The sequence below is a fragment of the Opisthocomus hoazin genome, chromosome Z, assembly GCF_030867145.1.
Source record: "Opisthocomus hoazin isolate bOpiHoa1 chromosome Z, bOpiHoa1.hap1, whole genome shotgun sequence".
Taxonomy (NCBI): domain Eukaryota; kingdom Metazoa; phylum Chordata; class Aves; order Opisthocomiformes; family Opisthocomidae; genus Opisthocomus; species Opisthocomus hoazin.
Genome location: NC_134454.1, coordinates 15,296,233 through 15,311,250, shown reverse-complemented (window position 1 = coordinate 15,311,250; position 15,018 = coordinate 15,296,233). Strand labels below are relative to the sequence as shown.

At 42.5% G+C, this 15,018-nt stretch overlaps 1 protein-coding gene across 3 annotated transcripts in view; it reads left to right on the top strand.

Annotated features, from left to right (window-relative positions):
• The first annotated feature begins 289 nt into the window (after positions 1 to 289).
• The window catches only part of EPB41L4A (erythrocyte membrane protein band 4.1 like 4A), a 143,971-nt gene continuing 129,242 nt past the window's right edge, over positions 290 to 15,018 (top strand). For all 3 annotated transcript variants that reach the window (XM_075411056.1, XM_075411057.1, XM_075411055.1), the window contains exon 1: positions 290 to 523. In XM_075411056.1, coding sequence (XP_075267171.1) covers positions 425 to 523 — 99 coding nt within the window. In that variant the 5' untranslated portion in view covers positions 290 to 424. The remainder of the gene's footprint in view (positions 524 to 15,018) is intronic.

Here is a 15,018-nt window from a genome sequence, read left to right as displayed (position 1 = left end):
CGGCCGGCCCCCCGCGCCCGCTCCTGCACACAAAGAGGCGGCGCGGAAACGTGCGCGGACGGGGCGGGGGGACGGGCGGCGCGGCACCTCCCCGGGGCGGCAGCGGCGGGGCAGCCGCCGTGACAGCCAGCCGCGGGCGGGGGGGCTGCGCCCTGGGCTCCTTCCTGCAAAGCCGCCGGTCTTTTTCCTCCCTTCCCTCCTCCCTTTCCACCGGGAGCGCCCGGCGCCCCCCGTCCGGGCCGTTGGGCGGGATGGCGGCGGCGGAGGGCCGCCCCGCGGGGCCGGGCGCCGATCCCTAAGCAGCCGCCGGTCTCCAGCCGCCGCGGCGGGGCGCGGCCCAGCCCCGGCTGCACCTCAGCCCCTCTCCGCCGGCGCTCGGGGCTCTTCCCGCCTCGCCGCCCCGTCCCCAGCCGTCGCAGCAGGCATGGGCTGTTTCTGCGCCGTCCCGGAGGAATTTTACTGCGAAGTTTTGCTCCTGGACGAGTCCAAGCTGACCCTGACCAGCCAGCAGCAAGGCATCAAGGTGGGGGGGGGGGGGGGGGGCGGCGGGACCCCGGGGCCGCGCCGCGCCGTCTCTGCCTCCCCGCCGCGCTTCGGCAGCCGGGAAGGGAGCGCGGCGGTCGGAAAAAGGGTTTTCGGCATCCCGCGGGGTGGTGGTGGCGGTGGGAAGTAACGTCGCAGCTCCGGTTGGGGTCGGGGGACGGAGCGACGAGTGGGGAGGACGGGTGCCGGCGGGGCAGAGCTGGCTGTGGAGGCTGCGCTGGGAGACGCTCGCTCCGACGGGCGGGTGCCGGCCGCTGCGCAGCTGGGCACCGGCGGATTTCTGTACGTGCCGCCGAAGGAAAGAGAAGGAAAAGGCGGGTGTGTACGCGGCGTGGAGCCGCTGCCTGCCCCCTCTGCCTCCGGCGCCCGCTCCCTGCCTGCCCTGCCCGGAGCTGCGCGGCTGCCCTGGGCTCTGCGGGGTGGTGGGCGGCCCGGCGCTTATGAGCCCTGGCAGAGCGTGTGAAAGCTGAGGGATTTTTTTCTGAAGGTCCTTAACATGGTCCTGTTCGGTGAAGCCTGGTGACAGCAGATGGCATGTCTCGGGCACTTGAAGCCCTCGTTCGCGAAGCCGGGGGCTTGGATTTGTTAGCGACGTGAGAACGCGGTTTCAGTGTTGAGTCAGGAAAAAAGAAAAAACAGAAGAAAAAAAAAATCAGTTCTTCTAAAATTTATTCTTGGAAAGGGCTGAGCTGTTGTTTTGCCCAAGACAACCAAAGAACAAGAATCTGTACACCTGTGTGTTTCAGCTGGAGTGGTTGAAGTTTGGTGAAGCAACTGCAGAAAGGAAAAGCCAAAGCGGGAGGCGGGGGGAAGAGAGAGTCTAACGACATAAATTTAACTATAATCTGCGGTGCTACCAGCTCTGCGTGCATTGAGAATTGTCAGGCTTTGCTGAATCAACTGCCTGCAAATAGGCTCGTAAATCCGTGCTTAGCACAGAGGAGTAAGCAAATCACTGTGGCACTGGATTTTGGTACCTGCACAGGGTCTTTGAAGTCTAAGTTTAGCCACTCCTGAAAAACTTACCTTTATATGTGCGGAAGGGGCTGTGTATGCTACGCATGTGTGTATGCTTTTGTTGCCCGTAAATGTGCAGTCACGGAAGAAGTATATCAAAAGAATAACCTGCAGTAATGGTCCTGCGGTTAGTTTAGTGAATCCAAACGCTGGAAGGCGACGGGTTTGTGCAGTGTCTGGTAAAAATTAATGTCCCATGGGAAAGAAAGGGTCTGAGGATGTAACTTCTTTTTAAGAACGCGTGACTTGGAGCATTGGGAACCATCTAGTTTGAGAGGAGGGTGTGGTTTCCTGCCATTCTTGGTGTGATCTGAATGTAGTATGATGCTGAAGATTTCACCCCTCCAACTTGCTCCTTCTGTGTCTTGGATCTAACCATGGAGCAGACATAGAGTCTGTTGGAATAGTGTGAGGATCTGAGAGAAAAGTAGTAGTTTGTTAACATTTTGGGGTAGGAACTGATGCTGCACAGCAGGGAACTTCACGGAAAGGAGAATCTCCCATTTTGTAGCAGCCTGGTTTTTTTCTTCTTTATGAGGTGAAACCACACCCCAGCACTGTAGCTTCATGAGCCTTTGAAAGCCTACAGCAAGGAACTGCATAGTGCTCCCCTAGTTAGTGGTTTCCACCATTGTGTTCTCCCTTACCTTGTACTTGCAGAAGCGTTTGCTTGTGAAGAGCAGCGCGCATCCAGCTGAAGGGTAGCCACTGGTTTGCCTTCTGCTGGGTTAGTGTTCAGCTGGATCGGTGCCCTGATCCGCTTCATGGCTGGAGGAGGGCAGAACTGGCACTTTCAGCCAAGAATTGGAGTAATTGTCCTGGCTGAAGGAAATTGGTGTGCCTTGTTGCACAAACTTGTTGGAGCTAAAGGAAACCTTTGTAGGCCCTTAGAAGATACTGCTGTGAGGCCTGTGTGTGATCAGGTGTTTCAGAAAGAGCAGCCATCCTGCAGTGGCGATGCAACAGGAATTTAGCAACTCTTTTACTTATTTTTCTTGAAAACTTTATTAAAGGCAAATGTTTGTTTTCTTTTTCCTGAAGAAGTTAAAATGTTATGAGACATCTCTGTTTTGTGTTTGTAGCTCTGTGGGTGAAGTTCTTCAAAAAAATATTAGCTACTTCTCCAGTGAGCAAGCTCTCTGATTAGTCTCAAGCCATCTGGTCATTGCATTTTTGAAGTATTCTTTGAAATTCCTCTCTAAGCACTATTTTTGTGCTAAGTCCTATTTAATCTGACATGTGTGATGGGCCCAGAGCAAAGTTTTGTTACAAGAAAAGTGATGAATAGGGTAGATATGCTAATTCTTCCTGGAAGATTCTGTTAACATCATTTTATTAGCTAGTACCACGTAACAGTGATATTCTGGTCACCATATCACTTGGTATGTTAAAGTGTGGATTGGTGCTTCAGTGGTATACAGGGCTGTGTGGCCCTCCACACAGAGATGCATTTCATGGTTTGTAAGGTCAGATCTCTGTGTAAGGCACTCATTCTCCAAAGAAAGTGTGTGGTTTTGATCTGGGAAATAAGCAGACAGATCTTTCTTCATGATGATTTACTGAGAATTTGACCAAATTGGATGCAACAATCTAAAAGCAGACTTCAACATGGTTTAAAAAAATAAACAAAAAAACACACACACAAAAATACCTGAAATAGTGAGTGACAGAGACTAGGAACTGTGTTAAATGACTTGATGTGTGAAAAACAAGTGTGGGTTTATCAGAATATGATACATGTTGTTAAGAAACTTAAGGAATAATTGGTAATATGATTAGTAAGATATGTAAAAGTAGGCAAACGTATAATTTCTTAGAAAGTTTTCTGGGGATTATTCTGGCATTATTCTTCTTTTTTTCACTTTCTAGTGAAGTTTGTTGTAGGCTTTTTTTTTTTTTTTGAATCTTAGGAGTTAAAAATGTTCCAGGCTTCATGCCTTCAAAATTTAGTATATACAGAAAATGTGGGGTGCACTTTTGGATCAAGCTAATTTAGCTCTGGGGACTCCAAGGAGTCAATATGAGAATGGTAGGCTCCTGTTTTTGTCCTGGGTGAAAATGCTTGGTGAATGCACATGTCAGCAGGAAATAGAGCCCTATAGATAGAAAGTTCTTACATCGTGTTAATTATTCTAGTTGAGAGTTGGCATCAAAAGCCAAATTGGTAGTCATTTACTGTGTGAATATGGAATGTACTCTTTCCGATAGTGATTTCTGCTGTTTTATACTTCTACATTTTTTTAAAAAGGAAAACATCTTGCTGTGAGATTTTTTTTCTTAATTTTGCAGCTCTGTTTCAGAAATCCTGAAAATCTTTTCAGTGGTAGATTGCAGTTGCTTTCCACCTGTGGTAATTTGCTTACCACTTACAGTAATTACTAAACTGTAATATAAAAGTGCAAGCATATTAAATCACATTCTTTCATTTGCCCTGTTTGGTATTGGCTAATAGATACTTTCAAGGCAGATTCTTCTAGATAGTCAGAATATTGTTTTGAAAAGAACAGCTAATAGAAAATGTGTTGGTTAAAAGGACACAATCTTGAAATCCACCTATTTCTTTTAAAATGCATTTTAAAATTAAGAAAGCAAACACCACTAAAAAGAGCGTTTAGAAAAACCGATACCATTCTAAGTCTTGTTGGCAATCTCATAGTTTCTTTTTTTTATAAAGCCAAAGTGTTCTACGTGCATGTTTTGCACAGCAGCAGGAAAAGTAAGCAGATAGCATTGCCAAGCTCGAAGTGTAAATAAGTACATGTTTTCTTCTATAATGTCATAGATAGAATACATCTAAGGATTGTAACAAAAGCAACAAAAAAAATTTTAGCAAAAATGTAGATTAATGATACTCCATAGCACGTCCACAGTAGAACGATGCTGTTCTTAAATTTCTGTTAGGGGTATAAAATAGTCATCTGCTTGCACACTGAGTAGAAGATGGTGCATGTGGAATTGTGCACTATATCAGGTCTCTAAAAATGGACTGAAATAGTGTACAATTGTCATTAAAAAAGAAGGAAAGCAACAAAAGGGCTCATGAGCCTTGTGATTAATCACTTCTCAAAATTACTGTCACATATTTGAATTAGATTACTAATTTCACTGGTATCTTTACAGATGAGACCAGTAATTTTGAATACACCAGGGAACAACCATAAAATAAATGAACACTGAGACACTTTGTCTTCCCTAGGTGCACTTAACTAAATTAATGAAACCAGCATGACAGCAAGAAGGAAATCCGTTAACTTTTAAATGAAGTTACCTTTTAGTCAACCTGGGATTTGAGTAATAATATTGTCAGAGGGGTCTCTTTTGCTGGGTTTCAATAAGCAATAGTTTCTTAATATAACCAGGGCAAACGTAAGCTCTGTGAGGAGGCCTTTTTATTAAACACTTCTGGATTTCTGTAACTTGGTTTGAGCATTTCTTATATTAGAGTATTTGGTATGGTTAAATACCATCTGTTGATATTTTATTTATTTTAGTTTATTAAAGTTTTAAACTAAAATTCAGCTTTATAATTGCAACTCTTCCCCTCAAGAAAGAAAACTGCTGAAAATTGCCACATGATGTGAGGCTAACTCTTGAAGAGACTGAATAATTTGAAAGGTGCTTCAGCAAGATAATTCATTAAGAAGCTATAGTGTTCTGTCACTTCACACTCTAAAATAGCTATTGTCAAGATGGTATTGAACACGTGTGAGAAAATAAGGTCATGTGTTGGTCATGTTGCATCATTACTGATACCCATATTTTTGGTGGACAGATGAGATATTACTGATGCATTCTGCTTTCTGCATTCTTGTCAGGGCTTGTTTTTTTTTTTTCATTTAAACTCTTTTTTTCCTCAGGAGGACTTATTTTTTGTTATGATAGAACAGCTATATTAGCTGCATTTGATTCAAAAGTGAGATGTTTGTAAGGGAATAATCAGAATTTTGCAGACTGCATTTTTAGTACACGTTTTAGATACTACCTTTTTGATCAGATCTTCTGCTTGCTGCATACCAATTTAATCTCGTCGTTTAAAATGAAGACTGTAATTCCAGTATTGATTGTGCTTTTGTTCCCACTTCTTCTTTGCATCCTGTGTTGGGGATGATTGAACACTGTAGGCACTAAGGTCAAAGGGACATGCTTGGGGTCAACCCATTCTATTATTTAGAAGTGGAAGACCAATAGAAACATTGCAAAAAGAGAGCTCTGCCCCTTTGGTTTTACCGCAGCATTAAGAGGGGAACCTGCCTGTTTTGCCAAGTGGAAAATGTGCTATTTTCTCTCTGGTAGAAGGCTGTATTGCTTTGTTTGTGACCATAAATACTGATTTTTTTTTTTAAAGCTAGAATTTCATTATCAGCATAAACATGCCATAACTTGTTTTGCCTGTTGTCCCTGTGGTCAGAAGCAGACTGTGCTTAGTGACTTGTTGGGAAGCAGATGTTGCCTGTAAGAAAATGAGTCGGGATGGTCCAGTCTGAGGTGTGTAAGGGAACGCGGGCAGCAGTAAGGCAGCCAGTAGATTTGCATTTTTTGATTTGAGGAAAAGAAAAGAAGGTTAGAAATTGATAGAGAGAGAAACAACTGGGAATATGAGTGAGAGAGGAAAATAAATGCGGTGATGACAAGGGAGAAGACCTTTTGTGAAATGAAATGTAATTCTAGTAGTACCTTTCCAGAGTGGCAAAAAAGTCACCTCAGTAGTTTCTTTGAGTTTATAGTACAAATCATCATTACTGAGAATAGCAACTAAGATTTAAAATACCTGTGTAGGGATTTTTTGATCATTCTTCATGGAAATCTTCAGTGAGTTGAATGCATCATTAATCTGTAGTACCAGGGGCGTTACGTTAAAGCTTGGTTGTTAGAAGTCTCAGAGGTTTGTAAGGATTCCTTTTAAAAAAATCCTTCTTTCTCATTGCCCCTAGTGATTTTTTTTTTTCTGTCTTACTGTGATAGGAGGGAAGTACATACAACTGGCAGACCCTCCCTCCTATCAGGTATTTGTGTAAGTTATCTTTAGTGAGGGGAATCCTTTACATTTTGTGAAATCCAATGGCTCCTTCCTTTTGTGTTTAAAACATACAATAATGTCGTTATAGTCATGGATAGTTACTAATGTGGAAGAAAAAGTGGGCTATATTTTGTATGGTTCATGTACTTTTTTATTTGTCCGTGTTTACCTTTTAAACTTTGCAGGGTTAAAACTGTCTCTGTATAAGCCAGATAAGTAGACACTCTGTCTTCCCGTAGTTCTTGAAGTTTTGGGTATGTGGGTAAAATCCATACGTGGTTGAGTCAATCAGTTTGATAATAAGTGGCTCAGCACTTTACTCTTTTTCCTGTGTTCTCATGAAAATGAGAACTGAATGCAATGAGGGATAAATTCTTTGGCTGCGTGAGACAGAATGCCTTTTGGTAATGGAAAAGGAGGATCTTTTATATCTCAATTGCTTGAAAAGTATTTGGAAGGCAGAAAATGGCAATTTCCCTATGTAATTAGTGGTAAAATTTGGCATGGCTACTAATGTATGTAAGCACATGCTTTAACACTTTGCAGAACTAAAGGCAGTTGAGCCTCTTGTAGGAGCCAGAAGAAAGATCGTCCAGATAAAAAACACCGTACCTGATTCTTGTTTTCTACATACTATATATTTGACTGTAAGTTGTCATTTATGTCTGAGAATAGGTTATTTGTAGTGTGTCAGCAAAAATACTTTATAGTAATACTTCTTGTTTATTAAATATTGAAGATGTAGTTTATTGTTAATCTTTTAAACAAGTTAGATAAGGAAAAATTACAGTTCTGTTTTTTGTTCATCAGTTTTATTCAGATTCTCAGTGTCACAGTGTAAAAAAACTGCGGCAAACTTATTTCCCATTTGGTGGATGAGTGGTGGCTGGAAGAAATGCAATGGGTTTTACTTCTTTTTCACCTCAGAATACCAAAACAAGAGTTGTCTGTATAAGGGGCTACATTTGGAACCATAAAGGAAAATACCCTGTTTTTTTATGCAATGTGTGAGTACCACAGGAAGCTGTTGAAACTAGCTACTCAGAATTAAAAAAATTAGGAAGAACACTTAGGTGAGTAACGAGGAGTGAGTTCAGCACTGATTTACAACTCGAAGCCAGTGGCTGGATATCCCTTCTGAAAAGAGGTAATCTCTGTATATTGGTATTACACGTAATACAAAAGCAGACTCTCCACGTCTTCCTGCTGGGGACATCTTAAGCTGTCCTCAAAACTGGCTGGGGCTGGCCAACAACAGAGGCAGAAGAATACTCTGCTAGGCCGTGTCTCTGCTCTAATTCTGTTTCAGTGGTCTTACCTATTTGCCTGTGGCATAAACAATGTATAAAGTTGTGTAATTTTCTCATCAAGGCTGTTGAAGTGAAAGGAAGTCATAGGTCAGAACCAAATGGGACTAGAAAGCCCTTGACTGGTACTGCTTTTTCAGTTTTTGTTTATGCTGAGGAACCATCAGATTCTTGTTTCCTGCGGTTTTCTGGGGCCGTGTCTGTACTAGCTGGGAAGACAACAGGAGGGAGTGCAAGGAACCTGTTGCATCTCAGGCTGAGTGGGGCAGCTGGCCACATCTACGCTGCATTGCACATAGCCCAGACCTCCCCCTTGGGGGGGCCTTTGAAGTCTGCTTGATGCTGACAATCTTTTGTCTGTATGGTTGGTTTGTTTATTCAATATGCCAGAGTAAAAGAAAGTGGAGTGTCAGACTGTCGTAATTCTGATTGTCATAGCATGACTGTGTGGGGTGAGTGATATGTATCGGGGTGCTTTGAAGGCTCATGCATTCCTGGGTGGTGTTGAAGACTGGCTTGAATGACTGAAACCAAACAGTTTATATTGGGAACCGTGCAGCAAATGGTCCTGGCAGTTGTGCCTGGATCTCCCTTCAGAGGAAAGAAGAACACTTTTAGAAGGGGTCATGGGAGGAAGGTAGCCTAAGTTCAGTAGTGGTGATCTGGAGAAAAAGGCCCTGGGCAAAAGAAGGAGAGATGCAAATTGACAGCATGGTTACACTTGCAAAAGACTTTTCTCCTATCGCAGTTTCTTCTGTGAAGGAAGGGAAGAAAGCCACAAGACCTTGTAGTGGAACCTTTTGAAGAGGTGTGTGGATGTCCTGACTTGCCCTCAGCTTTTTAGGTTTGATTCGCATTGGCTGCTTTAGGTAGAGGAGGGCTTAAAGATGTTTTTTAATAATATTTTCAGGATGGAATAAGGCCCTTAAATTCAAAAGATCAAATATTTTCCGTCTGTTTTGAAGTGATGTCAGATTGTTCAGCCGTATTCTTCCCCCTATTCTTTTCTCTCTAAAAGTCCCTCAGCAGGACCTAGATGTTCCAGAACACATGCCCATATGCCTTTTCTTTTCATGTATAACATTTAAGGTGGCTGACGACTTCAGTTCCCTTTTCCATATGTGTGTTCTTCACCTGGAACATAGCGAGCTCTAAAGCTATGGGATCATACTTGGAAACAAAAGCTTTTGGTGTCCTTCGCAGGTACAAAATTTATTCTGGATTATTTTGAGTAGTCTTTTGTTTTTCTGTGTTGTGGCTTGACAAACTATAGTGCCTTTAAAATCACCTCTACACACTGTCTTTCTCAAAAAATGGGGGATATGCTCTGCTCTCCCAATGCCCCAAATAGGTATGGATGAGATCTACTATTAAGAAAGTGCTCTTGGCCTTGTGATTCCTTCAGCTGTTGCTGCAGTGTCCCTGGGCTGTTCTGCAAAAGCCAATTCTCTTCCTCAAGCAGCAATTTTGTAATAACATTCCTTTGTCTTGTGAAAGCAAGAGTGAGTTACCAAAGCCTTTCCCTGATTTGGGAATACTTGAAATTGTGGACCCAGTTTCAATTCCAGTGAAGACAGTAGGTGTTTTGGTGTGCTTTGGCACCAACTTCAAGAGGAGCCAAATTGGACCAAATTTTTCTGTGAGCAGGCTCAATTAGTAATGATGACGCTGAAAATAAAATGCGTTAGATCTTGTATGAGGACGTTAGATGTTGTTCACATAAAAGAAACATGTAAACTTTCTACCTTTTAAATGAAAGTTAAACTTTTTCTTACTCATCTTTGGCCTTTCATCAGTGTTCAGATCTTGAGTCTGACTGTTTAGAGCATGAAAACTGTTTGTTGCTTTCACAACTGAATCTTGAGTCCATGATCTTAACATCTGTTTTTTCCTCTATTTCCACTTTCCTGAGAAAATTCTGCTGTAGAAGCAGATTTCACAAACTGTCTCCTGAAGTCTTTGTTTAAAGACAAACTGCAGTACAAACCGTGTTTGTTTCTGATGTCTGCTGCTTTGTGAGCACGTGAACAAAAGCCATCATGGATCGTCAGAAAAATAATAGGTTTATTTTTGAAATTGTGTGCATTTCTGTACAGAAAATGGACGGGTCTTGGTGAAATTAAGAAGTTTGGGGGGAGGAATGCATAGTCTATATCTGACGCCATGACATTTTCTATTTTCTTGATTTTCTGATTTTTATTTTTTTAATTTTATTTTTTGTCCATGAGTATTACATAGGTCAGGGTTGAAGCTTTGCTGTAGGGCAGCATACAGAAATACATTTGTTGCTGCATGTGACATACATGTATTGTGTGTGTGGAACCCTCCCTCCAAGAATATTAATCCGGAACTTATAATCAAATACTACACCCGGAGAAACTCCAAAAGCAGAAGGATAAAGGAAATTTTCTTTGGCATTATTTAATCCTACCGTGTGTCTTCTCTTGATGATTCTCTTGATGATGGTTCAAAACAGGTGAGTTTTTATATGCCTGTTCTACTGACGGTTAAGTGTGCACGTGTAAAGTCACAAAAGTACAAGCCAGTGTTCATTACTGCATTCACCTGTCTTTCAAAGTTATATAAATGTATGCTATGCCCATCTCCATGCTTGACTTCAGGTGATTATCCTCTGTGTGTGTTTGTATCTAATCCGTCAGTGCATTGATGTATTTCTATTGAAATTGGTGGAGTTTCATCTGCCTATGCCTAGAGTGAATTAGGGTTCTTCATTTTAATATGCATTTTTTCCTATATAAATCTCACCACATAGAGCAGATGGACTTAGTACTGTTATTTGTAAGAAGAAGGACATCTAACAGGCTGCAGCTTATTACCTAGTTTCTCAAGCTTGCTCTGCATCATATTCCTTTTCTTGCATACAGAAGGTATATGGGATAAGAAAAATCACTTGAACTGTAGTGTAATTGAATTTTGAACATTGATTTCTGAGTGTACAAAAAATGAAGCAAAAGAGTGTGCTGAAGCAGTAAATTACAGGAGCTAGCAGCATGTACAGCGCCTTTAAGAAGCAGGTGTTTGCCACGAAATTCACTGTGCATACAAATATGCTTGCATTTTGAAGTCAGTTAGGACCAGGTACGGGGGAACAGGAAACCTGACTGGCCTGATACGGGCTTTTTCTATTCGATACGGGCTTCCAAAAAGGAAAAAAAAATAAAAATCATAATGCTGGGAAAAGGGTGATTCTTCTTAGCTCTTGTAAGTCTGAAGCAGGAGGGGGGAACCAGAAGAATGGTTTAAAGGAAATTGCAGCAGCGATTGTTTTGCCTGTACACAAAGGAAGCCTCGCGCTCTGTCAGGAGCACTAGCCATTTTCAGTCTGGAAGAAGGGACTGAACATTGAATTAAACAATGCCTTTAACTCCGTTAGTTTATGCTCCAGCATTCATGACGCGTAGATTTAGGTTATTTTTTGCAAGTGTATAGCTGTTTCCTCCTGCACGAAGCTGGGGCTGGAGTTTTTGTGGAGTGAGATGTTTTAGTCAAGGTAGCGCTTGAGCACGCCTTAAAACATCAAAGTGCTTCGCAGACAGCCAAGGTGAAAGCAGGCCCTGCCCCAGAGAGATCTCCCTCCAGGGCTGCAGCAGTATGGGAGGGAGCAAGTGGGTGAGTGTGGGAGGGGAGCAGGTTGGGGTGGAGAAGAGGGGCCCAGCTGTCAGTTCTGGGAGTACTGTCTCTGGGCAGTGGAATAGCTGATCAGTCTGGGGTTGTTGCCCTGGTGGTGTAAATTGGCAGAATTCTGCTGTGGGTAAATTGCACCAGGTTTCTGCCCCACATTGTAAGTGCGTGTTATGGGTAGCTGGGGACTGATGTGTATCCAGTTCTTGCACGGCAGTCATGATTTTGGTTGTAAGGGCATTCTGTTTTCATCGCAGAAAAATGATAAAGGTGAAACAGCATGGAAACAGTTTATACCAATACAAATAATTTTGTACTTGCCTAGCTTAAGCTTTCTTTAAGTGAGAAAGGTAATAGGTTAGCATTAGCAGCTCAACCGCCCTTACCTGGGGCAGGCTGGGAGGGAGGTACGGTGTCGTTCCAGGAGCAGCGTGAATTAAAGAAGTTTTCGAGGCAAGCCCGAAGATTTTAAGCATCTGTAACACAAAGCTGCAATGGTAGCTCATCTGCCAAAGGCCTAGCAGGTAGTTCCACAGTAAGTACTGACCTTATCAAGACACAGAACCCACAATCTATCAAACCCGTTTGATCAATCCATCAGCCCGGCCAGCCCATCAAATCCCCAAACCTCAAGAATTTTTCTGCATGCAAAAATTGTCTTTCTAGCTGACTGGATGTGCTTTCACACAGGGGAAAAATAATACAATCTACCTGTAGTCTGTTTGGCTACGTGTTATGATAGTGCTGATGTTGTATAGGCTACTCACTTGTCAGAAATGGAATATGTTGGAGATGGTTAAAGCACCTTGAAACCTATGTGTGTGTATATATATATCTGTACTAAGGGTTAGAGCAGAAAAAATGTAATGGTGAAATATCAGGTTGTTTGAACCCTGGTGGAACAGATGATTTTTGTGATTTGATTTTTTTTTTTCCTTAATCTGCTTCATTTAGATAGAGGTCTGGATCTGCTTAAAAGGATTTTTTTTTTATTTTGAACAAAGGTTTGTTCTGATTTTGTGCTCTTGCTTCAGCAGCTGATTAGGCCAAAATAAGTCAAGTCAGTGGTTAGGATTTAGTCAGTTCACACATGGTCTGTTACAGGAGAAAAAAATCTTTTGTTGGATTATCTTAAATGTCATTTAAGCAATATTGTATCAAAGCAAAAAAAATTCAAATCAAAACAGAGAAAAATCATGCATCTGAAAAAAAAGAAATTGGAAGGATCTGATGTTGGGAGGAAGATCCTGTTGATGTCAATGGGGATTATCTTGTATCACATAATCATAGGCAGGATTGGAATTGTACACAAAGAATACAGGCATGATACTTGTTTTGAAAAGTATTCAGGTGCTTGCATTAGAGTCTTTCAAAAGTCTTTTATAAAGACCGTGCTTGGCACTGGGGTAATTCTGAAAAACTGTCTCAAGGCCGGAATTACCAGTTACAGAGTAAATATCAGTACAACAGTATCACTTAACATCGAGCTGCCTTTATGATGCCTGGTGCATGAGAGCTAGACCCATGAGCTGAAGCTGGGAAGCAGCATCTTAACATTGTGAGTTGGCATTTTCTTATTCAATGCGAGAAACAGAATATAGAGGATTTCATGCTGCTGAGTCTGTATTTTTAATAAACAATCAATCCCAGATAATTAAATGTGGATTTAACAGTTTTAAGGAACAGCTGCTGCTGACACAAAGAAATGCTTGCCTCTAAGCAATACTGTAATTCTTCACATATTAGAACTGTATTTCAAAAGGAAGGTTTGACTGTCACAGAGTCATTTATGTAGTGACATGGAGCTGAAAGTTCTGCAATTCAGGTAGAGGTGTTACCCTATCTAGAATGAAATTTTCCAGTTGGATGCAGTATCTAAATCTTTTACTTGCATGCAGTATTTGTGGGCTCTGCTGATCCTTGCAAGTTTCTGTCGAAAGGTTTGGGCACATGGTCGAGCTGGTAAGTGTTCAGCTCTGCTAGCTATCCATGTGCATTAATAGCAAATATTTGGTAGTTCAGTTTAGTTTAGAATGCAGTAAGAGGATTTAGTTGCATTACCTTTCATTTGCTGTTGGCTAGGAGCCTGAACAGGTTGTGCTAGTGGTAGTTCAGCTTCATGTGTATCTCAAAGGGTCTCAGATTTGACTGGAAGACTTCAATTCTGCTGGGCTACAGTCTGATTCTTATAGTGGATTTTACTTTGGGTTTTTGTTGATCCAAAGTCATGGAATTTCTTTCTTGCTTTCATTTAAAATAATTTAAACTTTTTGTTGTCATGGTTGCAGAGAGGCATTCAAAAGCATGAACCCTGCCGACTCCTAAAACCAGTAAGCCTGCATAGTTCTGTGAGGAAGCTCAGAATTAAAGCAACTGTTATGATTTTTTTTTTTTTTCCTGGAAGGTAAAGTCATAATTTCTCAATGGCTAGGATTGCTTCTGTAGAGCAAGAGCAGTAGAAGGGAATTAGATGAATAGGATATATAGTCAATTTATAGTGAATGACATTACAAGAGGGCATGGTCACAAATACGTGGTTCATTGTATACAGGTTCCTTTGGTCTGATCTGTTTTTGAAAACCTCCGCTAAAGGAGCCTCCCAAGAGCTCCAGCTCTCAGCTGCAGTCCTTTGTTACTCTTCTAGTTAGAAGGCTTTCCCGGACATCCGGCCAGAGTTGCTTTTGTTTTCATTTAAGCTACTTTCATTTTTTAGTAACCTCAGTGGGTCTATGTATAGAGTACATTCGATCCTTAACCTTTTTTAACATGGTTTTTTATAGTAAGTTAGGAGACTTGATGCTGGGAAGTGCTGGAAGCTTTGACTTTGGGCAGGGACAGGCACTCAGGCAATTGTTTGGCACCCAGTATGTGGGAGGTTATGCATATATGGGGCATTAGGTTGCATGCAGATGTCTTCCACGGCCATGGGTCGGGGCAGTCCCAAGCACAACTACAGGCTGGGTGGAGAATGGATTGAGAACAGCCCTGCTGAGAAGGACTTGGGGGTGCTGGTTGACGAGAAGCTCAGCATGAGCCACCAATGTGCGCTCGCAGCCAGAAGGCCAACAGTATCCTGGGCTGCATCACCAGCAGCGTGGCCAGCAGGGCGAGCGAGGGGATTCTGCCCCCCCCCCGCTCCGCTCTGGTGAGACCCCACCTGGAGTCCTGCATCCAGCTCTGGAGTCCTCACCACAGGAAAGACATGGAGCTGTTGCAGCGGGTCCAGAGAGGGCCACAAAAATGATCTGAGGGCTGGAGCACCTCTCCTATGAGGACAGGCAGAGAGAGTTGGGGCTGTTCAGTCCAGAGAAGAGAAGGCTGCAGGCAGACCTTGTAGCAGCCTTCCAGCACCTGAAGGGCCTGCAAGAGAGCTGGAGAGGGACTTTTTACAAGCGCATGTAGTGATGGGACAAGGGGGAATGACTTTAAACTGAAAGAGGGGAGATTTAGACTAGATACAAGGAAGAAATTCTGTACTGTGAGAGCAGTGAG